At 40.1% G+C, this 24,724-nt stretch overlaps 2 protein-coding genes across 2 annotated transcripts in view; both read right to left on the bottom strand.

Annotated features, from left to right (window-relative positions):
* The window catches only part of LOC120431844 (uncharacterized), a 202,113-nt gene that overhangs the window by 115,910 nt on the left and 61,479 nt on the right, over positions 1 to 24,724 (bottom strand). Inside the window, exon 2 of the mRNA XM_052710932.1 lies at positions 21,411 to 21,474. The gene's annotated coding sequence lies outside the window, so the exon portion shown is untranslated. The remainder of the gene's footprint in view (positions 1 to 21,410; positions 21,475 to 24,724) is intronic.
* On the bottom strand, positions 19,025 to 23,152 carry LOC120429079 (craniofacial development protein 2-like). The gene is made up of 2 exons (XM_039594237.1): positions 23,149 to 23,152; positions 19,025 to 20,625 (listed from the first exon to the last, which is right to left on the bottom strand). The coding sequence occupies exons 1-2, from the start codon at positions 23,150 to 23,152 to the stop codon at positions 19,025 to 19,027; spliced, it is 1,605 nt and encodes a 534-aa protein (XP_039450171.1).

Below are 24,724 nucleotides of genomic sequence, written 5' to 3'. Positions count from 1 at the left end.
GTAGAGCAAAAGCTTGGAGGAATGACCGTAGGTGTTGAACTTTTGTTAACCAGGAATATCGTGTTATCGAGGTCCTTCATTGGAAAAGTTTAGCCTTTTCGGTGGCAAACTGGTACCCGATTTCAAATGAGTATACCGTCATCTGGGGTGAATCGGGACTACAGTTTGAATGGGGACAGCAGTGTTTAGAGCACTTAAAGGTTTTCAATTTGGAAATGGATGTACACATTTTGTTGGTCTGAGGCTGTTCTATCCGAAACCAACCAGAAAAATCAAAATTGTGCTCAAACATGGTTAAAACTGCTGTCCCAATTCGCCCCATGTATCCCAATTCGCCCCAGTTGACGGTAACTCGTATTTCCAACACAATTAAAAAGTGCAAATCTGAAAGGTGAAACAATTTTCGGTTGTTTAAAATTATTTATTTTTTAATGTTTGTGGAAAAAAAAGGATAAAATGATGTAAATTTTCACAGTTTTTGGAGGAAGATTTACACATATATTCTATTACAAAATTTGTATTTTCAGTTGAAATTTTGAGCAGATTTACAGAACACCTAAAAAAACTATTCCACTGTTAGTTGCCTTGCTAGTTTGCCTTGCTATAAATCCCTCTCCCCCCAACTTAAGAGCTTCTAATATTCACCACTTTATCTTTCTGAAAGTCCCTTTAGTGCACCCCACCAGCAGCTAGTAGTACACTGAAACTGGTGTGTTAGCGTTCGATGCTATACCGTATCCAGCTGGTTGGGACTCCATGATTGAGGCAGGGAGCCCTTACCAGCCGAGATTCGAGTCCTCGACGTTCCACACCTGGGAAAGTAGAGGAAAATTCTCGCTACCTTCTTTGCTGTTAGAAGATTGTTTACGATTTATAGTGCTTGAAGTGTGGGGGAGGGAAATTGGCGGGAATTTGTTCCAACCGGAGGACAACAATTTGAACAGGCTCAAGATATATATCCCTCCCGTAGACAAGATTAAGGACTCGAGCTGGGACCCGATAGTTCATGGGATTGCAAATCAGCCGGCGGCGGTGTTTGGACTGTAAACATGAAGGGAACGTTAAGGGTCACCCGTCAACTTGCCAGCGAATAATGTATGTGATGAGCTTGAGCAACAGTTCTGCGAGATGATTAACCTCTGGGATTCTGGGAGATTTGCCATTAATTTCAAAAGCACTGACGAGGTATAAATGAACGCCTAATATTGAGCAATTCCAGCTTAAATCAGGATTTTTTTAGTACTTTTGTACCCGACCCTCTCCGATTTCAATGAAACTTTTTAGACATGTTATTCTAGGCTTATATAAGCCAGTTTTGTGTATATGGAGCCAATTGTACTCGATAAATAACATTTGAGAAGGGCGTAAGTTATTTAAATATTTTTGTATTTTGTAATTTAAAAATTACTGTATCTCGAAGCCATCGTATCAAAAAGTGGTTAGAGACAAATTTGTGGGAAATTGGACGGGCTTTCTAAAAAAAATAGTTAAATTTTAAGGTGATTTCACGAATATTTCCGTTGAAGACTTTTGAGAAAATAGCCTAACAAGTTACAAAATGACTCACAAAAAATGCAGGATGGTATGTCTCTCCAAAAAAAAAAAAAAAAAAAAAAAAAATACAAAAATCATTAACTAAAACTGCAACTTTTGGTACCATAACATCTATAGGTCATCGCTGAAATTTTAAAGTTATCGCAGTTTTAGTGAAAAAAGTCGATTTCTTGCCGTTTTCGTCATTTTCCCATTTTTGCGCGAGGCGCGTCGAAAAATCCAGTTTTTATTTTCAAAAAATCGTATCTCAGAGTATCGAAAACATAACTTCACCATTTTTTGTTATGTTATGTGAAATTTTCCGAGGAATCCGATAAAAATATTTTCAGACATAGGCTCTTTGGTCCCGAGACATTCAAAACAGCATTTTAAGTATTCATACGACCTTTTCAAATGTTAAGCTAGATTTTTGAAACTTCTTACTATTTTTCCCAAATAGCCAAACTAATCACCTTTCTTTTGCGTCTAGGACAGCTAAAATCGGATGAAATGGCGCGGAGATATGATTTTTTGAAAAAAGTGGTTTTTGCGAAAATCGACGAAAATTGTCATTTTTCGAACCACCCTAACACGGCGTAGGTCACCCTAATGGCCAAACAAAAAAATACGGGTCTAATTATTCGCGACGCCATACGTCAGGCAGCTACCACGTGATTGAAATATTTGCAAAAAAGTACAAATTTGCTATGCAAAGTTTCTGAATTCGACTAAATAATATCAGGATTACTCGAAATGATCATTTTCTAGTTAAAAGAAGGTTTGCAATTGAATATTCCAGCCGTTTCTCACCACGTGGTAGCTGCCTGACGTATGGCGTCGCGGTGTTCATCGAGCTTTCTTAGCATGCTAAGAAAAATTGGACGCTTTTTGAGGGAAAACCGTTGATTCCTGAGACATCGGATTGTTTGCCGATGCGCCAGGTCTAGGGACAACGAATCCATATGCTCTCTTCGGGAAAAGTGTTCTCCAGACCATTTCCCATAGGCCTGACCATACCAGAAGTTGGCGCGTGATTTTCCCAGACCTGTAGGAGCGTTTGAACAAAAAGTTCTAATTTCCCATAGTAATTCCCATGTAAACTTTAACTCTGATGCGCGCAGCCAGTTTACAACCAAATGAGCTGATATTTGGCATGAAAGTCCCTATGGGCATGCCCTACAAGGGGAACCATACTAAAACTTGATCCGAGAACTTTTTGAAAAACGTACCCACCCTAATATTCATGTATACCTATCGACTCAGAAGCGAAAACTGAACAAATGTCTGTGTGTGTGTGCATATGTGTGCGTATTCCCCTTGGTGCACAAAATTCTTGCCAAGTTTTCTCGGTACTGGCTGATTCGATTTGAGTCAAACAAGTTGCATTCGACTCGGTTTGATGCCCCATACTGTGCTATTAAATTGTTTGAAGATCCGATAAGTAGTTCAAAAGTTACGTATAAAAAAGTGTCAGAGTTGCGAATCGGGTACTGTAATTTTGATGCCGGATCTCACTTATCTATATGTAAACTATGTCCGGATCCACCATCCGACCCATCAAAAAACGCTCCAACGAGTCCAAAGCATTAAAGATCTTGCAACCCTGTCTCGAGATATGGCCACTTAAGTGATATTCATGTACTTTTTTATTCCGGGTCTAAAAAACAGTTGACATTTGTGTCCAACCCCATCATATCCGTAGTAACAGTTCAATAGGCGAATCTGCGTTTGTAAACAAGCAGTCTATCCTTTTTGCTCAAGTGACAGTTCACGTAAAGTAAGAGGGGGGTAGACTGCTTGTTTACAAACACAGATTCGCCCTATTGAACTGTTACTACGGATATCACCCATTGTTGGTAATGCGTGAGGAAGGCTCCAACCACATAGGTGGATTAAGTTAGTTTTTTGTTTGAGTTTGTTGGAATTGAAGGAAATTTGTTGGAAATTGTGTGATCTGAGAATTGGCAGAAATTTGTGTTTGATTTGTTGTGATTTGTGAGTTTTCGTAAGAAGTTGTGGTTATTTTTAGAAGTTTGTTCTAACTTCTCAAATTTCTAACAAATTTTCTCAAATACTTAAAAATTGTGACATCATCCAAAAAAATCTCACAAAATAAATTAAAGCTCGCACAAATTTCCTTAAATTCCAACAAACTCACACACAAAATCCCAGAAATTTACACAAATTCTCACATACAAATTTCCACAAACAATTACCAATGATTCCACATTCTCACAAAATTAAAAAAAATCACAAGCAAATTCTCACGAGTTCCACAAATTCACGCAAAAACATAATTCAAACGCAAAAACAAACTCATAACAAAAACATATTTCTGCAAATTTCCATAAATAACTCTAAATCCTTTTAATAAACAACAAATTCCAATAAAATCACAAACAAATCCCATAATTATAACCAATTTTCCGCAAACTTCCACAAAAACATTACAAATTGTAACACATTCTCACACATATTCCTAAAATATCTAGCTGATTTCCGTAAATTTAATCAACTTTCCGCAAATTCTTACAAATAAAAAACCAGACACAAATTCCCAAAAATTCATATCCACAAATTTTCATAAAAGAAAAAAAATGAAAAAAACACGAACAATTTCCCTCAAATATCAACCAATTAACACAAATTAAGAAAAAATCAACAAGTTCGCGCAAATTCTAACAAATAAAAAAACACCAAATAATTCAAAAAAAAAAAAATATCAAACAAAACCACAAATTCCGACAAAAACCATAACTATCTTACAAATTCTTACTTATCTAATCTAATCTAACACAAACGCAGCCACTCCAACAAATAATAAAAAAAAAACAAACAGATTATCACAAGTATAAGGAATAACTCTAGCAAATTCTCAAAAAAAACCTACAAATTACAACACAGGCACACACAAATCCACAATAAATCCCACAACATCCCGTGAAATCTTGCAAATATATGGGTCAGTCTCCGCCAACTCACACAGCAGTTGCCCCGGACCTCTCTTCGATTTGCGTGAAACTTTATCCTAAGGGGTAACTTTTGTCCCTGATCACGAATCCGAGGTACGTTTTTTGATATGGCGGGCTCAAAATTCTGAAAAAACGTAATTTTCATCGAAAAAAACACTTAAAAAGTTTTAAAAACTCCTCCATTTTCCATTACTCAACTGTAAATTTTTGTCATGGAACATGTCATTTTTAGGGAAATTTAATGTACTTTTCGGTTCTACATCAACCCAGAAAGGTAATTTTTCATTTAGAACATAATTTTTCATTTTAAAATTTCGTGTTTTTTTTAACTTTGCAGGATATGCTTTATAATGCTGTAGAGCAGACAATTACCAAAATTTTGATATGTAAAAATACGGGGTTTGCTTGTAACTATCACGAGTTATCGCGATTTTACGAAAAAAAAGTTTTGAAAAAGATCGTCATCGTTGATCATGGCCGTTCACGGTCACCCGCGACAGTCACGAACGACGAAACAACAAGAAACAAAAAAGTAACTTTTTCAAAACTTTTTTTCGTTCTCAACTAGTCGAGAACAGAACACTGATAAAGTCTTCAAGTAGTAGACGAAATACGTATCTGTCAAGATATTAAAATATATAGTGGAATTAAAAGGAACAACTCGTCTCTTTGTATTCATAGTTATAAACGAAGTTGACTTTATAGCTGTCGGCCACCATTGCTAGTACCAACCACTAGTTTCTTCCTTTTTATCTACAAGGACTTCGCCGCCCTGGTCTCCTAAGTGTATGAAATTATGGTACGGAGCGATGGCGCCGAATACCCATATTTACACACAGAATTTTAGAGCGCTCGCCGCGGGATTCGAACCGGCGACCTCTGGATTGTGAGTCCAGTGCGCGGTCCGATTGTATGGATCAGGATTCATAGTAATGCATTCTGCTAAAACGCTCAATCAAACCACAATTACCCTAATGTTAAAGAAATACCAAGTCAACACCTTGTGATCCACTCTACCAAAAAGTAAATATAAACATAAAACTACATATAAAACTTAACCTCATAAAATCACGTCAAATCTAATCAAAATGCCTTGCAAGTGCAATTAACACCTTTCAACGTTACATTCAACTAGCATATCATCGTGGAACGTATTCTTAGGCAGAACAAATTACAAATACCTCACCAAGCACGGCCCTTTCCTGTTTTCCCTCCACCCGGAAATGGAAAATATGACTCCCGGTCTTCTGCGGGTGACCGACGGGGCGTTACTAAAATGTTTATCCGAGGACATATTGGTCGCTGTTTTTATATCTTGACACAAGTAGTGTATTTTTAGTAAGTTGAAAAATTAGATTTTTTTGCGCAGATGTATGACGTGTGACAAATTTTACACTTTTTGTTTAATTCTAGAAGAAACACAAATCAAAATAATCAATAAAATTCATTTTAACTGCGGGATTCACCCCAACAACAATGTGCGTCTGGCAGCAACAACGTTGGCTACTTGTTAGGCTTATAACTTTAGCAAAAGTCCTCCACATACAAGAGTCAAACGACAGATGGAAATAATTTCCTCCCCCTGACAAGGCAAGGTTTGACCGGAAATTTCCCATTACCAACAGGAGATGGCTTTTCTGCGCTGCGTTCCATGAGTCGGTCAAAGTCGTTTTTGTTTTCACCCAACCCGACTTTTCGACTGATGTTACTCGATAACCATCTGCTCCCAACTACAGCAAACTAGGACCACCATTTACCATTAAGCCAATCAATGCCAATCCGCTCCAACAGAATGCTCCCACGAGGTTTTCATGCGATCAGGCTGTAATGAAGTTATTAAAATTCATTTAATTAGCCCAGCCAACTCGCGCAACGTATTATAATTTCATTCCGGGATGTAAATTGACTTTTACCGATAGCACAAAAACACACGCGAGAGTGCACACACGTGGGAAGTTCGATTGGTGCTTTTGATGGGAGCAAATTGGATTTTTAACGCGAATCGTGGAAAACGCCATTTGTGGCACATTTTGTAAATTTGTGTTTTTTTTTGGGTTTACGATATGGGACTTTGGTGTAGGGTTGACGATTTCAAAGGAAATGTTTTGCTCCATTGAAATGAATTAGAAAGGGCATTCATGATATTTTAATTAAAAAAACTGTTAGCTGTTTGTTAGTGTAAAACTTTATAAATGATAGTCAAATTTGATTTGAATTTGGTTTGCAAGAAGTTATTTACTTTTTTTTTAAATTGTATAAACTCATAGTTTTAATAAAAAGCAAAACTACACCCAAAAGGAGTAGTGCGGTGCCTGTGTGGACGCGCAGTCCTGTTTTTTCGTGTTATTTTCCGTCTCTTTTGTGTCGCTGTTCGAGTGCATGGGGTGATTGGCTATTATAATTAAATAATGGCATCAGTAGTGTGGTGCCTGTATGGACGCGCAGTCCTGTTTTTTTTTGTTGTTAGTTTCCGTCTCTTTTGTGTCGCTGTTCGAGTGCATGGGGTGATTGGCTATTATAATTAAATAATGGCATCAGTAGTGTGGTGCTTTTCGGGACGCGCAGTACTGTTTTTTTACCTTCTTTTTTTCATTTTTTTTCCCGCTCGCGTTCGTTGGCCGATGAGTTTTTTTTGTGTTGTTCTCTATTTATAGTTTTCTATAAAAACGTACCTATTTTTTTGAGACTAGCAAGTCGTATTGCTGGATTAAGCCCTTTCTATATCATTGATGATTGGAAGGCACGCCGTCGAATATTTTTTAAGGCTTATGATAGAAAATCATTTCAATAAATGAAGCCCTTCCTACATCACCGTTGATCGGAAGGCACGCCGACGGAGAATGTCTGGAGAATCGCGGTCGAATTAATACTATATTTAAATCCCTATATAGCTATCTTTCCGCAGCCGGCTGCCTAAGATTTTTAAAATTTCAACCGATAAACAAATTGCTTATGGTCGCATCACCTACCACAGTGAATCCTGACCTCATACCAATCTTACTAACCCCTCAAAACTCATGTGATACTTTGTCGGAGACGCAGTCGATTTGGCGGTCCCATCACTCAAGTATCGGACTAACATTCCCATCCACTTCCCCGTGTCTTACCTCTGGTCGTGGCCGGCGTCGGTATTGATCAGCATGATAGGGACCTTCGAAAATTGCGAAGGGGTGATGATTGGTTCCTACTTTTCATCTGTGGTCCACGGAGCAATGTTTGGGGGTCCTGGTCAATAACGAAGTAGCAGCTACGGGTAGACACCAATGCTATGCTATGCTAAAGCAAAACTACACCCAAAATTCCGAGTCGAGAGAATCGTTCCCTCAAAATTTATTGAGGCCTCAGCGCCAAAATCGAGAGAATAATACTACCAACTCACACCACCATAACAAATGAGTTCATTCGTTAATTGAAACAATAAATCTCCAACAAGTGTCACACATTGACATCTGACCACTCCTTGTTCACCAAGCTGTTGTGGCCGAGGCAGTTAAGTCATTGAGTTAGTATGTCAAAGGTCTCTGGTTCGATTCCCGTAGTCGACACTTCTGGTTTTTTGTTTGACGGATGAACTTTTTTAGCAAATGAACCGCGATAGAATAATGCTCTCGCCAATCTCGAGCTGTGTTCTCTGTGTCCGTGAATGGTGCCACTATTCTCTCGACTCGAGGCCATTATTCTTTCGGACAAGCGCTGCCCAGTTTTGGGTGTAGATATTGAAAGAACGGAACCAATCCGCAATAGTTAAAAAAATGTCCTTGGATGCAAACAAGTAGCTTTGCCCACTCTTCACGGAGAAAAAAGAGTTCCCAAAATCGTGAACAAGCGTTCATGAAAATGGGAACCTCTAACAAAGTGTTCAAATCCCATGGTACGATTTTGAAAAACGTACCATGAAATTTGAACACTTTGTTCGTGGTTCCCATTTTCATGAACGCTTGTTCACGATTTTGGAAACTCTTTTTTCTCCGTGTTACTTATCGTAAACTGTCACTAGAGCAAGTGGGATAGACTGTTTGTTTACACCCAACACCCACAGTAGAAAGCCGAGAGAATAACTCTACCAAAATTAAATGGAAGAATAAACCTCTCGCGGGTGAATCACCACGAAATTGTGTTCATTTGTTCATTGAAACAGTTCATCCCATTGAGTGGCTTATATTGCCAAATAACCATCTCAGAGCCATCGAACTTTGGTGGCCGATACGGCAAAGGCGCGGTTCGAAATGTTAAAAGTCTTGGGTTCGAGGCTCGGTATCGGCACTTTTTTTTGGTTGATGAACTGTTTTTAAAATGAACCCATGAGAATAACGCTCTCGTCAATCTCGGGATTTATCCGCTGTGTCCGTTCACATACCATGAAATTTGAACAGTTTGTTCATGGTTTCCGATTTCATGAACGCTTGTTCACGATTTTGGGATCTCTGTTCTGTCCGTGTAGATGTACTGGATAAGTTAGTTGTTCTTCAACGAAATTGCAAAAAAAAAAAAATTAAAACTAATCATCAGCCAGAGTGCTGACCCAACACAGAGTAGCATGACTTAAATTAGAAATTTAATTGAAATCATGAGCACCTGCAACGCCAAATAAATCACTCGATTTCTAGGCCATTGTTGACAACAATTTCCCGATAATCCTCTCTGCGATATAGATTGCGTCATCCCCGGTTGGTAACCTTATCCAGGGAACAAAAGTGAGCTTGTGTGTGTGAGTGTGTGGGCGGTTGTGTGTGTATTTGTGCGTAAGTGGGCCACGTGTGTGCAGCTGATCCATGATGAGATTAAGTGCGTATTTGCATACTGCAATTGAGTTGAGCCGGGTTTTGCAGCAAGCACAATGAATGCCATCTCGACAAATTTCATCCCGTTTTGTGTTCGATAGAAATTTTCCATGGCCCCGTAACTAGTCGACGTCGATTCTATGGAATAGTATGTGTGTGTGTGCGTTATGTACGTTATGTCAAGTGGATTTCTATTGTCTCTCTTCGTATGTCAACCACATCCTCCAAACCGGAAGTGCCAAAGCATGATTAATTTCACACCTCGATTCGAATCCCCACACTCGGGGCATGCAGGTTCTCTTCTGGCCATCTCCCTCACACACTGCCGGAACAGCCGTAATATGCCAATCAATTAGCTCGTTCCCGTCAGATTGTCAATACGCATTAGACTTGCACCAATCAATGCTCACACACACAGTGACAGTGACAGCGAGCTGGGCCAATAGAAATCGGTGATGCTGCTATCAAGTGGAAAAGCGTGTGTAATTAATTTCACACTCGTCCGATCATGTGCTGTGAAATCCCCCCCACCCCCCACAAAACTGTCACGATGACACATAAGAGGGATCGATGCGATGGCACTACACTGTTATCAGCCGTGTGACAGCAGCTTGGCATTGGTGGTCTCTAGCTCTCTAATCATCCCTAATTAAAGATTATAATTGAACTCGTTAAATTGGGAGCTCTACACTAGAGTGTAACAAAAATGGCTTTTTGGCGGGCATTCAGGGGCTGGTTCCGGTGGGTGATAGAGGCTCGTGAGCGCAGCTGATTTCCAGACGCATACGACCAAAATAGGGGACAACTCCCGGGTGCTTAGGACTACCTGAAACCAGAAACTTGATGAGATCTATCCAAACTGAAATTTTCACATTTTGCCTACTTTTCAACAATTATTAAATACGCGCTGATCCCTGTTTTGCCTGATGGGATTGGAAGTTTAAAGATAAGTCGAGGACCCGTCTGGTTCTTGTACTATGTGGCCGGACAATGCCCGATGACCTTGGAATTGGACCGCTAGGATCTCTGCCATTCTGAAATGGGTCATTGGAAGCAGCGCGAGGGCTGTCACCACCTAATACCCGGGACTGAGATAAGCTGTATCAGCACAACCCAAGTCTGATATAAACTATACTTTCCCATAATTTTGCTGCCGGCCAGCGGGTATTTGATTGGACCACACACACACACACACACACATGCCAATAGAGATTTAGGTTTAGAGAAAAGACACACGTCGCCACCTATAAGCAAGTCGCGTAAACCAAAAAAAAATTTGAAAAAAATGTGGTATTGTTGAGGACTATTGAGAAAAAAATAGGTACACGGCAAATAATATTTGCTGATTTTTTTATTAGCTGAGTAATTCTCTACGAAATCGGTCTTTTTTTAGAATTTTTATTTTTGTATTTTTTAATCCGGCTGAAACTTTTGTGGTGCTTTCGGTATGCCCAAAGAAGCCATTTTGCATCATTAGTTTGTCCATATAATTTTCCATACAAATTTGGCAGCTGTCCATACAAAAATGATGCATGAAAATTCAAAAATCTGTATCTTTTGAAGGAATTTTTTGATCGATTTTGTGTCTTCGGCAAAGTATTAGGTAAGGATAAGGACTAACATTCAATATTACGTCCTTTTAAAATGTTAGTCTTGGTTTAAAAATTTTGAAAATATTTTATTTAAAAGATCGGAAAATTTCACGATTGTTTCATATTTTAACATTGAAAATCGGACCATTAGTTGCTGAGATATCGACATTAGAAAATGGTGGGTTGTTTGGGTGAGACTTATAAAGCATCAAATTTGCTGTTTTAAACACTTGCATGGCAATATATCAGCAACTAAGGGTCGTATCAACAAAGTTCAAAAAAGCAAAATATTGAAAATTTTCTCAGCTTTTCAAAAATATTTGTTTCAAAAGTGGGCAAACATGTGCACTAATTTAAAAAAAATGAAAAACTGTGACAATTTTCAAAAAAGTTACCTAAACATTGCTATAACTTGAAAACGGTGCACCTTATCAAATTTCAATAGAGTATTTTTAGATTGCAAATTTGATTTTACATAGAAAAATGAAGTTGAAATTTTTTTGCGACCAATATTTCGATTTTTTTTTGCAAAAAACCAGTATTGATTAAACAATTCATAACTCGGTCAAAGATTTTTTGGACAACCTGGGAATTTCTAAAAAGTTGGCATTTGATGTCCCCGAAAACATAAAAAAAAAGTTTTTTTTTGCAAATCAAGTTTAAGTGACAAAAAGTTTAATAAAAAATCACCAAATTTTTTTTTACCGTGTATGATTTTTGTTGGGTTCCCACAGAACCACCAGCCATTCCAACAATTTCGCGACTCGCTGTGCTCCTTGGTAGCACCCAGGTCGAGAGAGGTGCGATCGGAGATGTAATTGTACCTTTAGTTTCTGCATATCATTACTGTTAGTCGCTGTTTGCGAAGCATCCGGATATATTTGTTTGGAGTGGAGATATTCGGTGCTAAGGAACATTTCCAATTCATCCGATCGGCCTGTTTTTTGTCAAGAATCTGGGATCTGACGATCGGGACCCCACCTGGCTGTGTCTTTTGAAGATTTGCTGTTCATTGGTGAGAGCTTTCCATCATTATTTGTTATTTGACTATATTACCCTTTATTATAATATAATATTATAAATTCAATAACCCTCCTACCCCTTTCTCACTTTCCCATTCCTCAAACCCAATTTCCCCAACCCCGATTTCCCCAACCCCAATTTTCCCAACCCCAATTTTCCAATTTGCACTTCCCTCCTAAAAATATAAATAATTGCCAATTTACACTAAAACACCACACCCAACTTATTCGGAGCGTTTGGTACGGTATGTCCACGCATCCTTCCTCCCCTGTTGATTCTGTGAAATGTGGTCCGTTCACAGAATTTGTCTCTGCGGTTAATGCAACGCAGTAGGCCTGGCCGCTTTAATTTTTGCTATACATTTTCGGAGTAACTCGGATGTACTGCAATTATTAATATTGACAAGAAAGAACTTGGGGCGTAATCTAACCACAAGTTCTTCCAGGATGCTTTCTACGGACTGGCTGCGCTTGTGTTCGATTAGATTAGATTAGATCATTACTGTTAGTCGCTGTTAAAGAATAAACGTGTTCTATTTGTAAAGCTAAAATCTAGTTTATTCTTGCGACTTTTGACCGCTCGTTTGGTTCACGCCCCCGGGTACACAACAATTTTTGTTCAGTGTGGTCCTTATCCATACCTACAACATTGCCGAAGACACCAAATCGATCAAAAAATTCCTTCAAAAGATACAGATTTTTGAATTTTCATGCATTATTTTTGTATAGACAGCTGCCAAATTTGCAAGGAAAATTATATGGGCAAACTAATGATGCAAAATGGCTTCTTTGGGCATTCCGAAGGCAAAAAAAAAGTTTCAGTCGGATTAAAAAATACAAAAAATCGAATGTCCGAAATCTGAGAGAACTGCTCAACTTTTTTTTCACAAAAACTCATTTTCCCATAATATTTATTTTTTTATGTACGGGATTTTCTGATATGTTTTAGGGGACAAGACCCCGGAACTTTTGAGCCATACAGAAGTATGGTCAAAAAATCTGCCGCCAAGCTATGAATTTTTGAAAAAAATGTGATTTTTGGAAAAAAAAATCGAAATTTTATACCAACATAAATTTGACCAGATTTTTTACATGTAAAATTGATTTGCAAACGAAAAGTTCTTTACAGATTTATTGATAAAGGGTTCAGTTTTAAAATATATAGCCAAATTTTTCAAGATATAGCGAAAGTTTGATTGTAGTGAAATATTTACAGTTTTTCGATTTTTGAAAATAGTGACCATGCGTGACCATTTATATAAATTTTATTTTTTGAAAAGTAAAGAGTATTTGCTATACAATTGTCTAAGAGACATTGAAGATTGGACCTCTGGTTGCTGAGATAAAGGAACAGGAAAATTGAAGTTTTTAAGTCTCACCCAAACAACCCACCATCTTCTAATGTCGATACCTAAGCAACTAATGGTCCAAATTTTCAATAATAAAACGTGAAACATTCGTGAGTTTATACGAAAACAACATTTTTAAAAAATTTGAGTCAAGACTAACATTTTAAAAGGGCCAAACATTGAATATTTCGCTAAAATCAAACTTTCGGTGGCTATATCTTCAATTTGACATTAAAAAATACGGTAAATTTTTTTCAATTTTTTTCCAAAGATCACTTTTTTTCAAAAAATCATAACTCGGTGTCAGATTTTTTGACCATACTTCTTTATGACTCAAAAGTTGCGGGTTTTTGACCCCTAAAACATATCAAAAAATCTTGTAAATAAAAAATAAGTATTTTGGGAAATTGTGTTTTGTGAAATAAGTTAATAAAAAATCGGCAAATATTATTTGCCGTGTACCTATTTTTTCTCAATAGTCCTCAACAATACCTACAACTTTGCCGATGACAACAAATTGATCAGAAAATTCACTCAAAAGTTACACCTGTTTAAATATTTACGTGCCATTTTTGTATAATCGGTATAGAGTTTGGTTTTCTGTAAATTAATTCATGATATGTTTGTAAATACAAATACTAAACTAATGTACAGAAGGCGAGTAAACTTTAACACTTTGTAGATTAATTTCCAAGCCAACTGATCTCCGAACATCTGACATCCATCAGACACGGATCGTTGTTCTTGAGTCCATGAGTTGGAAAATTTATCGGAAAAGCTTAATTGACGCTTTTGCCAGACACCCCAACAGGCCACTTGTTCTCTCTCCTCCCAATCTCTGAGTTCTTGTTCGAAAAACGACACACGCACCCAAGAACGTCACATCAAATTCATACAACACTAATTGAGATACCCCTCATTGCCTTTCCTCTATCTGTGTTTTATTATTTCAAAGGCTCCGGAAAAGTGACACGCACATTCTCGGAAGACTGAGCTTTTTTTGCCTCTCTCTCTCTCTCTCTCTCTCTCTCTCTCTCTCTCTCTTTATCGACATTGACGCCGCTGGTGGCAGCGCAGGCAAGTGCTTCTAATGAGCGGCTTTGGCACGACACACTCTCAGAGCGTCTAATGAAGAGACGGTGGGCGGGGAGGAGTTCATCAAATTATTTATCTTGCAGCACGCGAGCACTAAATAGAGTGCAGTTTGGAGTAATTAGATGAACTCATTACCCCACGTGAGCATTCCGCGGAGAGAGTGAGAGAGAGAGAGAGAGAGAGAGGTGGAATACGGGAGAGTCACGGTAATGGGGTGAAATTCGATTTTAATGTAAATATTGTCGCTGTCAGGGAAATTAGGGAGCATTTAATTAGCAAACACTTCCGAGAATGTTTTCTTTACATGGCTGGTGAAATCTAATTAAAACATTTTGGGAGAAACGTCGTCAGTTTCGGAATTCAACTTCAGCAAGGCAGTTTTAGTGGCAGTTTCAGTGACAATTTCAGTGACAAATTCAGTGACAGATTCAGTGGCAGTTTCAGTGACAGATTCAGTGACAGATTCAATGGCAGTTTTAGTGACTGTTTCAGTGAAAGTTTCAGTTACTGATTTAGTGGCAGTTTTGTGGCAGTTTCAGTGGCAGATTCAGTGGCAGTTTTAGTTTGGTTTCGGTGGAAGGTTCAGTTCAGTTTCAATTACAGATTCAGTGGCAGTTTCAGTGACAGATTCAGTGGAAGTTTCAGTGACAGATTCAGTGGCAGATTCAGTGGCAGTTTCAGTGACAATTTCAGTGACAGATTCAATGGCAGTTTCAGTGACAGTTTCAGTGACAGTTTCAGTGACAGTTTCAGTGACAGTTTCAGTGACAGTTTCAGTGGAAGTTTCAGTGACAGATTTAGTGGCAGATTCAGTGGCAGTTTCAGTTTGGTTTCGGTGGAAGGTTCAGTTCAGTTTCAATTACAGATTCAGTGGCAGTTTCAGTGATAGATTCAGTGACAATTTAAGTGACAGATTCAGTGGCAGTTTCAGTTCAGTTTTAGTAACAGATTCAGTGACAGTTTCAGTGGCAGTTCAGTGACAGTTTCAGTGACAGTTTCAGTGGCAGTTTCAGTGGCAGTTTCAGTGACAGTTTCAGTGACAGATTCAGTGACAAATTCAGTGACAGGTTCAGTGACAGATTCAGTGGCAGTTTCAGTGGCAGTTTCAGTGGAAGTTTCAGTGGCAGTTTCAGTGGCAGTTTCAGTGACAGATTCAGTGACAAATTCAGTGACAGGTTCAGTGACAGATTCAGTGGCAGTTTCAGTGGCAGATGCAGTGACAATTTCAGTGCCAGTTTCAGTGGAAGTTTCAGTGGCAGTTTCAGTGACAGTTTCAGTGGCAGTTCAGTGACAGTTTCAGTTACAGATTCAGTGAAAGTTTCAGTTTGGTTTCTATTCTTCGTTTTGGTATTGTCTCTCCAAATCAAATCCAACGATCAATATCAATAAATCTGGCTGTTATGAATGGAATCTATCAGTCGTTCACCAGTCACAGTGACAGACCAGGGGCCAAAGGTACATTTGGGCAACAGTAAATCATTTAAATATCTCGGCGTTCAAACAAATTTAGCGTGGGACTAACTTTCCCAAAAGTCGACCCCACTTACTGGATTGCTGGAAATGTGTCACACTCCAACGCCGCCGCGCCAGCAAAAATGGCAAAACTTTATGGACTGCTTATCATCAATCACAATCAGTCACGTTTGCTCTTGCTCGTTCAAACGATTTTCACCAAGATTTCGGCACGCGGTTTTTTGCCTGCCCATTTCCGTTGGGATAATACGCACCAACGCCTGAGGTGACGCGTTAGGGTGGTTCCGTTCAATGTTTTTCTGATTCAAAACAGGTCACTTATAAAAAAATACTAAGATTTTATCATGTAGGAACTCTGTTGACGAGGTAAAGAATCAGCTCTTCATGAAATTTTCAATCATAATAAAAATTTAAAAAATTGTAAAATAATACAACTTATTGAAATTTGAGTAGAAGAAACTCTAAGATAAGACCACCCTACCTCCCGGAGGGGTGCGTGCCCTTGAAGTGATTGTGACCTTTTTTCATCCCTCGGTTGTGGTGTCTGTTTGGTGGTTAGAGAGCAAAATGCCAAGAATTTCCATCCGATCGCTTTGGGTGCGGGGCAGGAGCAAGAGATGTGGCGCGGATTTCGGAAGGATACTGAATTGATAGTATCTTCATCGATGGTTAGGCTTGATATCGTGGCATCGGTGGGGTGGGGACTATGGCATGGATTGATCAATTTGATTGAGATATCCATTTTGGTGGCTTTGGGGTCGATACGGGATGTGGTTTCGAAAAAAAAAGGTTCGCGGTGGGCATGATCTGGAATGTACTTTGTCTTTTTTCTAAAAGAGCAATTGGATTTCATTTTATTTTTTGTTATGGCTGGAAAGGAATTTACTGACTGGTTGGATCGAACCATTAAAAAATAAGGCATCTGAGCAATTGTTTGACACTTGCGACAACGATTGTTTTATTTTTGATGAAACCTTTTCTATTACTGAAGAAGACATTTTGCATCATAAGTTCGTCCACACAAGTCTCCATAAAATTTTGGCAACTGTCCTGTATCTTGTGAACAAATTCAATTTGATCAATTTGGTGGGAAAGTTTTATGCTTAGGACTTCCTCAAAAGGATTAATAGTTACACTCTTAGAAATAAACACCCGTTTTTTTTAAATCAAATATTTCATCTTTGAAGCTTTAGTGCAAGCGATTTTTCCACGCTTTTCAAAAATTATGTTTTCTTTCCAAAAAAATTGCAACACTGCCAAATGATTTATGGCCAACTTGTGTCACAGCTCAAAAGATGCAATTTTTTGTCATCTAAAACATATCCAAATGAGATTTTTCAAAAAGGATCATTTTGCGCAATTTTGTTTTGTGAAGAATTTATGAAATGGGGTTTTTTTAGAAAGTAACTTTTTCTTAAGAAATCTTAGTCCTAAGTCCTAAAAAAAATCGTTCTCCAGTTACAGATTGTTCTATATTTTAAAAGCCTTTTTGTATGGGTAGCTGTCAAAATTGTATGGACGAACTAATGATGCAAATGTGTGTCATAGAAATGGTACACACAATGTTTCATTAAAAATGCCTAAAATCTAAAATTAAATTTCAAAATATTTCTCATTCTTTGGAGATATGTTTATTTTTCGTGTCCATAGAGAATTTTGTTTTCATCGAATTATAATATTTTGAAAAGATTAAAACTTTCAAAACTTTTGAAAATGATCCCCAAAAAACTCTAATTTGTTAATGAAAAATGTTTTACATTATTCCGTTATAATGCCATGTTTCAAAGTTATAGCTACTTGAGGTTTAATTTAGGATTTAAAAAAGAGAAAAGTACCTACAATTTTTATTTTTGGATTTTAAAATCACACTTTGTCTGCGCTAGAATACATTTTTTTTGGTAATGTTATAGAATACTATCGACCCAACGCTGAACTAATCGAAGATTTCCAGGATGCTCGATCTTGGGCCGCTCGTCTCCAGTCGCCCACAATGTTGGCCGCTCTTGCATCTTCGTCGACTGCACACAGCCAACGCGTACGAGGCCTTCCACGAAGCCGACGACCCCGTCCAGGTTCGCTGCTGAATATCGTTTTAGCCGCCCGCTCGTCCGACAATCTGGCTACATGTCCAGCCCACTTCAGCCTATCGTGCTTGATGACTTTTACGATATCAGCATGTTTGTAGTCTTGGTACAGCTCGAAGTTCATGCGCCTGCGCCACCGGTCTCCTACTTGCTTGCCGCCGAAGATAGAATGCAGGATTCTCCGCTCGAAGACCCCAAGTGCTCTCTGGTCAGCGTCCTTCAGCGTCCACGACTCGTGACCGTAAAGAGCTACAGGGAGTATCAAGGTCCTGTACAGCGTGATTTTCGTAGGCATCCTTAGGCTGCGGGACCTTAGCTGGCTACGAAGACCGTAGAAGGCCCTGTTTGCAGCACTAATCCGACGTTTCACTTCGCAGCTCACATCGTTGTCGCACGTCACGAGTGTACCAAGATATACAAATTCATCCACCACCTCATATCTTTCTCCAACTATTTCCACCTCCGAAACAACTTCACCTTCACTGCCACGCGCTCTGCCAGCAACCAGATACTTGGTCTTGGCAGTGTTGATGGTCAGTCCGATCTTCGCAGCTTCCTGCTTGAAAGGTACGAACGCCTCCTCCACTGAACGACGATCAATACCAATGATGTCGACGTCGTCAGCGTATCCAAGCAGCATGTGCGATTTAGTGATGAGTGTTCCGTTTCTTTGCACGCCTGCCCTTCGAGCAGCACCCTCCAACGCTATGATGAACAGTAAGTTCGAGAGAGCATCGCCCTGCTTCAATCCATCAAACGTAACGAAAGCTTCAGATGTCTCGTTAGCTATTCGCACGCTTGATTTTGCTCCGTCGAGCGTTGCACGAATCAGTCTAATTAGCTTCGCCGGAAAGCCGTGTTCTACCATAATCTTCCAAAGTTCGTTTCTTTTGACTGAATCGTACGCCGCCTTGAAGTCGATGAACAAATGGTGTGTTTGCAGGTTGTACTCCCGGAACTTGTCGAGGATTTGTCGCAGAGTGAACATCTGGTCCGTCGTTGACCGACCCGCTCGAAAACCGCACTGGTATTCGCCGACAAAGGTCTCGGTCAACGGTCTCAGCTTGCTCCACAGGATTCGGGATAGTACTTTGTACGCTGAGTTGAGGATTGTGATGCCTCGCTAGTTGGCACAATCGAGTCTTTGCCCTTTCTTGTAGATTGGGGTGATGAGCCCGTCTAACCAGTCGGTCGGAAGCTGTTCTTCGCACCAAATTCGCTGGACGATTTGGTGCAGAATCTCGATCATCCGCGCGCTCCCGTGCTTGAAAAGTTCGGCCGGAAGTCCGTCCTTTCCCGCCGATTTCGCGTTCTTGAGCTCCTTTACGGCTTTTTCCACGTCCTCCAACGTAGGCGGGTCCACAGCTATTCCATCATCCTCAACGTTCATCCTGTCCTCGACGACTCCCTCTCGCATCTCACCATTCAACAGCTGTTGAAAGTGCTCCTTCCACCTGGCCGCTACCGCTATCTTATCTGTCAACAGGTTTCCTTCCATGTCGTTGCACATAACAGGGGAAGGCGTGGTTTTCCTTCTTACACCGTTGACAGTTGCGTAAAACCTCCGCTTATCGTTCGCGTTGTACTGTGCTTCCGCTTCGGCAAGTACCGTTTCGTCGTACTCCCGTTCTTTTCGGCGGTGGATTCGTTTCTCAGCTCTTCGCAGCTCGCTGTATCGCTCACAGTTTCGGCGCGTACCCTTAACCAGCATACGTTTCCTGGCCTCGTTCTTCTCGTCCGTCACTCGCTGGCACTCCGCATCGAACCACCCTTTGGGTTTGCGTCCTCTGGTCGTGCCGATCACTTCGGTAGCCGTTGTGTTGACGATGCTCTGGAGGGCTCCCCATTGCTCGTCCAGGTTACCCGTAGGCGCGTTCTCGTTGATTCGCTCGTCGAGCTTCCGACTGTACTTTGCAGCAACGTCGCTGCTCGCGAGGCGCTGGACGTTCAACCGCGCTATCCTCGCAGTCCGCGGGGTCAACACGTTCGACAGCCTAGCTCGGATCTTGCACGCTACCAGGAAGTGATCAGAGTCGATGTTTGGTCCTCTGTACGATCGGACGTCCATCACGTCCGAGAAGTGTCGACCATCCACCAAAACGTGATCGATTTGTGTGCACGATTCGCCATTCGGGTGTCGCCAGGTGTGCTTCCGAATGTTCATGCGCGCAAAGAAGGTGCTACAGATAGCCATTCCTCTGGCTGCGGCGAAATTGACCAAACGTAGGCCGTTGTCATTCGTGCGAGGATGAAGGCTCTCCTTGCCGATGACAGGATGGAAGAAGGCTTCCCTTCCGACCTGCGCGTTTGCGTCTCCGATGACTATCTTCACGTCGTGTCTTGGGCACTCTCCATAGGTCTTGTCGAGACGCTCGTAGAAAGCGTCTTTATTGTCATCGGGCTTGTCGTTCGTCGGCGCGTAGATGTTGATCAGGCTGTAGTTGAAGAATTTGCCCTTTATTCTTAACACGCAGATCCGGTCATTCACCACCTTCCACTTGATGACTCGGTTCTTCTGATCCCCAATCACTACGAACCCGACTCCATGCATCGCCTTTTCGCCGCCACTGTAGTAGATGTGGTACTTGAAAGAGGTGTTGGCGATGGGGTCCACCGCCGTGAATTTTCGCTCTCCATGACCGGGCCATCGAACTTCCTGGATGGCGGCCACATGCACGCTCAGCTTGTGCAGCTCCCGGGCAAGAAGGCCAGCACGTGCGGGATCTTGGAGAGTTCGAACGTTCCAAGTACCGAGTTTCCAATCGTTGTCCTTTTTACATCGCCTGGTCTGATGCCGATTTATCCGTCCTGAATTTCTTCTTTTGTTTTTCTGAGTTGGTGTTTCGCTTCGGTATGCCGCCTAACCAGGGCTGCGAATACCTAGTCTCGGGGTGGGGCTGCCACCTTGCAGCTTCCGGGACCCAGCTGCGGTTTTCTCTCGACACCGTAACGGGGGCTTTTGTCTCGAAACCTAACGGTACAGCTACACCCTCCGAAGAGGGTGGAGCCCCCCTTAAGTTAGTTTATATGTTTGAAAAAATAATGATTTTTTTTACAACATTTTGAAGTAATTGTAATATGCATTTATGACTGACTTCTTTTTTAAAGAAAATTGAAAAATATTATTCATGAAGTGCAACATTTCATGTAAATCCACCTGAAAGTGTTTTTTGTAATAAAAAGTTACTTACTCTAGTAACATTTTAGGTTTTAAGTAGGCCATAATAGCCTATTTAGGTAGTATGAGGGTTTTCAGAACCATGATATATGTTTTTATTTTTCGAAAAATATAGTGTTTCAATGCCACCGCGCCCGGGTAACGTGTCGGCTCACGTGCGTCAGACATAATGGGATTAGGGGCGCTGATAAAAGATACAAGCTAGAGCTACCAGGGATGGGGGGTGGGGTCAGAAAATCAATGGTTTCAATTATATAAATCGGCGAATATTGCGCCATAGGGATCTTTTTCTCTGTAGTTTAGCTGTAGTAACACTTTGGCTGTGGCTTACCTTCTAATCTTGGATGAGAGGATGATTTTTGTTGGATTCCTGGATCGCCGTTGATGAGAGCAATCTGGGGAACAAAGAAGCAAAATGGAATGTGGTTATTAGAAAGAGTTCTCAGGTGAAATATGATGATTTTGCAAAATTCTACGAAAATCGCTTGGACATGGAAGTAAAGGATAATCCTTCGTAACGTGGGACGATTCCTTTGTTCAGTGACCTGGTCTGATGGGTTGGGAGGCCTCCGGCGAGGACAATCAAGTGGACAAAACGGTTCTGTATTGTGTAGTTAACGTTAGAGCGCACTTGATGCGCACAAATTTATGGAGAGTTCCGAGAATCACTGTACAAGCTTAACTCGTTGACCATCGTTGCTGGGGTTCAAGTGGACTTTGGTTGATTTTCTCGATGAGAGGCCCCCAACGCGATGGTTATCACGGTCGTCGTCGCCGCCTATCATCACCACCCCCGTTGTGTGCCATCGTTTTCAATTTGCAGTGCTCACTGGCCATTGAGGGGATAATCCTGACGTTGGCCGAAGCGTCAATCAGGTCGGTTGACGGTGACGTGACACTCGAACTGGAATGGTTTGTGGACTGGACCGGGACATCGGGCTAGATGTGGTGAATTGTTGAGCACTAATTGAGAAGACAATGGTCGTGGACATAGTGACCACTGCCAGTGACGTGCTTATACAGTCCAGACTCGATTGTCCGAAGGCCTCGGAAAAATTTCACTTCGAACCACGAAAAACAAAAGGTTTTTTTCGTTGTCTTATGTTTGATTGTTGTGCTTTAAACTACGCTAAAGTGATTTAAAATTTTTAAAGCCAAGATGGTGGCCAATATGGCGTTGACGAAATGTTGAAAAAAAAAATGCATTTAATTGCTTAACTTAACTTTTCAAATTTGACAAAAACAGGGTCGCAGAAATCGAATTTGATGTTGAAAAAAAAAGAAAAAAAAAACAATTTTTTTTCGTGATTCAATTATTCGAAGTCCCATACAAACCTTTGGAAAATCGATCTTCGGATAATCGAAACTTCGGATAATCGAGGCTTCGGATAATCGAGTCTGGACTGTACTTGAAAGATGGGGGATGGGATTCAAATTTGGAAGTCTTACAAACTTCTGTGAAACGCTTGTGTAACTCTTATTCAACAAAAATGCTTCCGAACGTGAAGATGAAGATCAAATTACGTTGTTTGTGGATGATCGCTCGGCCACTCTGGTGCACAATCCGAAATGACAGTAGTTTACAAATCGAGTGCCGGGAGGTAAATCACGCGTGTAATGCGGTGACGAATGGTAACGGACGATGGAGATGGTCATTTGCTTGAGTGGGTTGTGAAAATTGGAATCGTTGGTATTTAGAAAGCGTTTGGGATAAGCACGCTTAAACTGATTTGTGAGCTGTAAACTTTAATAAAACCTTAGACATCACTTTAAAATTGAAACGTTTAGAAATAACGGCTATATGTTAGGCTTCTGTATCACTCAAGATATCAGAAACCAGCAGAAGTAAGTAAACTTCAAATGTCTTTCATCTTCTAATAAACTTATTAACTCCGGAAGAAATCAACATCTCTTCAGCAAACACAAAACAACTTCCTCGCTTCAATCTTTCTAATGTTACCCCAGGTTCTTTGAAGTTGCAACCACGCTCAAAATTTCAAAGTAACTCCCCAAAATTTGCAGCGCTCAAACAATTTTGCACCCCCTTGTTATAAATTTGATTCACTCACCCATTTTGGGCAAATATCTCCCTCAACCTGCTACCTAGACTCTGCTGCTGTCTCTGGTCGTGTGCGCTAGACTGGAAAATATTATTTTCTAAATTTAATCAACATTTTGCACGGTCGGTTTTCTTCTTTGATTGCCTTTTTTGCTCCCCCCCCGGTGATGGTGCCATGCATATTTACACTTTTCTCAAGTGGTTTCTGGATTTTTTATTGTGAGTTTTAGTTAAAAGTGAATTTCTAAAGACAAATCTTTTAGAGGCATTCATTTTCATTTGATTGTTAGATTCAACATCGCCTTAAAATCGATCGAAGTTAGTACAGCAAAGCTGGAGGGGTTCACCATGTCCTCCAGGGAGTCGCGCATAATTAATTTAGATAAATAGTATTAAAATTCAAATTATGAGCAAGAGTTACCACAGCAGCAGCAGCAGCAGTGGCACGGTTCAGGAACGAGCAGTGGAAGGCTCCTGGAAATGATTTTCATAATTACATTTTGGTTTACCGAAGCTGCTCCTCATTATGGTTGGCCCCAGAAGGTTGCAATTTGATTTTCAAGCTGTTGATTTTAAAAATTATGGTGCAAAATAATGACAAATTCAGCATTGAAACGTGAATTTAAGAAACCTCATCTTTACGGTTGTTGGAAATAGTTTTCACGGGCACTGAGCATTGCTTTTACCCCAAAGGAGGTGTTAACTTTTCAGTTCCAACAGCCCGAAAAACCCAGCGACCATCAACTTTCCCTGGGAAACTGTTGTAGGAGTCATAGCTCAAATCTTGTTTTGGTTTCAGCTTCTCTTCCCACGTCATAATTTTTGTGTGTATTCAAAAGGGAGTTTAACCTTCAAGTGCAAGTGATCGAAATTATAAATTTTATTTTTTGTTTTATACGTTGCCGCTATATTCTATTGATTACCTAAATAATGTATTAAATCTTCATACAGTTCATCAACAGTTTGGTGAAAGTTAATTGAAATAAATTAATAATATTAAAAAAAGTTAAACCCATTTTGTACATGCAAGGTTAATATCTGTTACTGTTAAAACTGAAGTGATTATGAAACAAAATAAAATCAGAATCTTATATGTGCACAAAACCGAACCTGTCCACTAGGGTGCCCAGAAAAAATGACCCCCTGCTCCACAAGCAAAAAACGTTTTTTTGGGTTATTTTAAGCATCTGTGTAAATTTTGAGCGAAATTGGTTGAGATTAACCCATTGATACCCGAGCCTAAAGTTGGTGAAAAAAACGTTTTTCATACAAAAATGACTTTTTTAAATCGCTAATAACTTTTCAGGGTCGAGTTTTACAGCTTTGGTATGTTCTACAAAGTTGTATATCATTAAATTTCCAATAAGAATCTCACTTTTGGGAATATTTGGATGGAAGTAGCGCACCCTGCAGACCAAACCGTAAGAAAATTGGGTTTTCCATACATTTTTTCGAATTTTCCCATACAAACTTCACCTCCGAGTATCAATGGGTAAATGTTGACCGATTTTGCTCATATTTGGCTCAGAGTCCTAAAATAGGTCAAGGAACAATATTCAGCTTGTGGAGCGAGGTTTTGAGAAAAA

This window comes from Culex pipiens, chromosome 1 (genome assembly GCF_016801865.2).
Source record: "Culex pipiens pallens isolate TS chromosome 1, TS_CPP_V2, whole genome shotgun sequence".
NCBI classification, from domain to species: Eukaryota; Metazoa; Arthropoda; class Insecta; order Diptera; family Culicidae; genus Culex; species Culex pipiens.
This window is presented reverse-complemented; position numbering and strand designations above follow the sequence as displayed.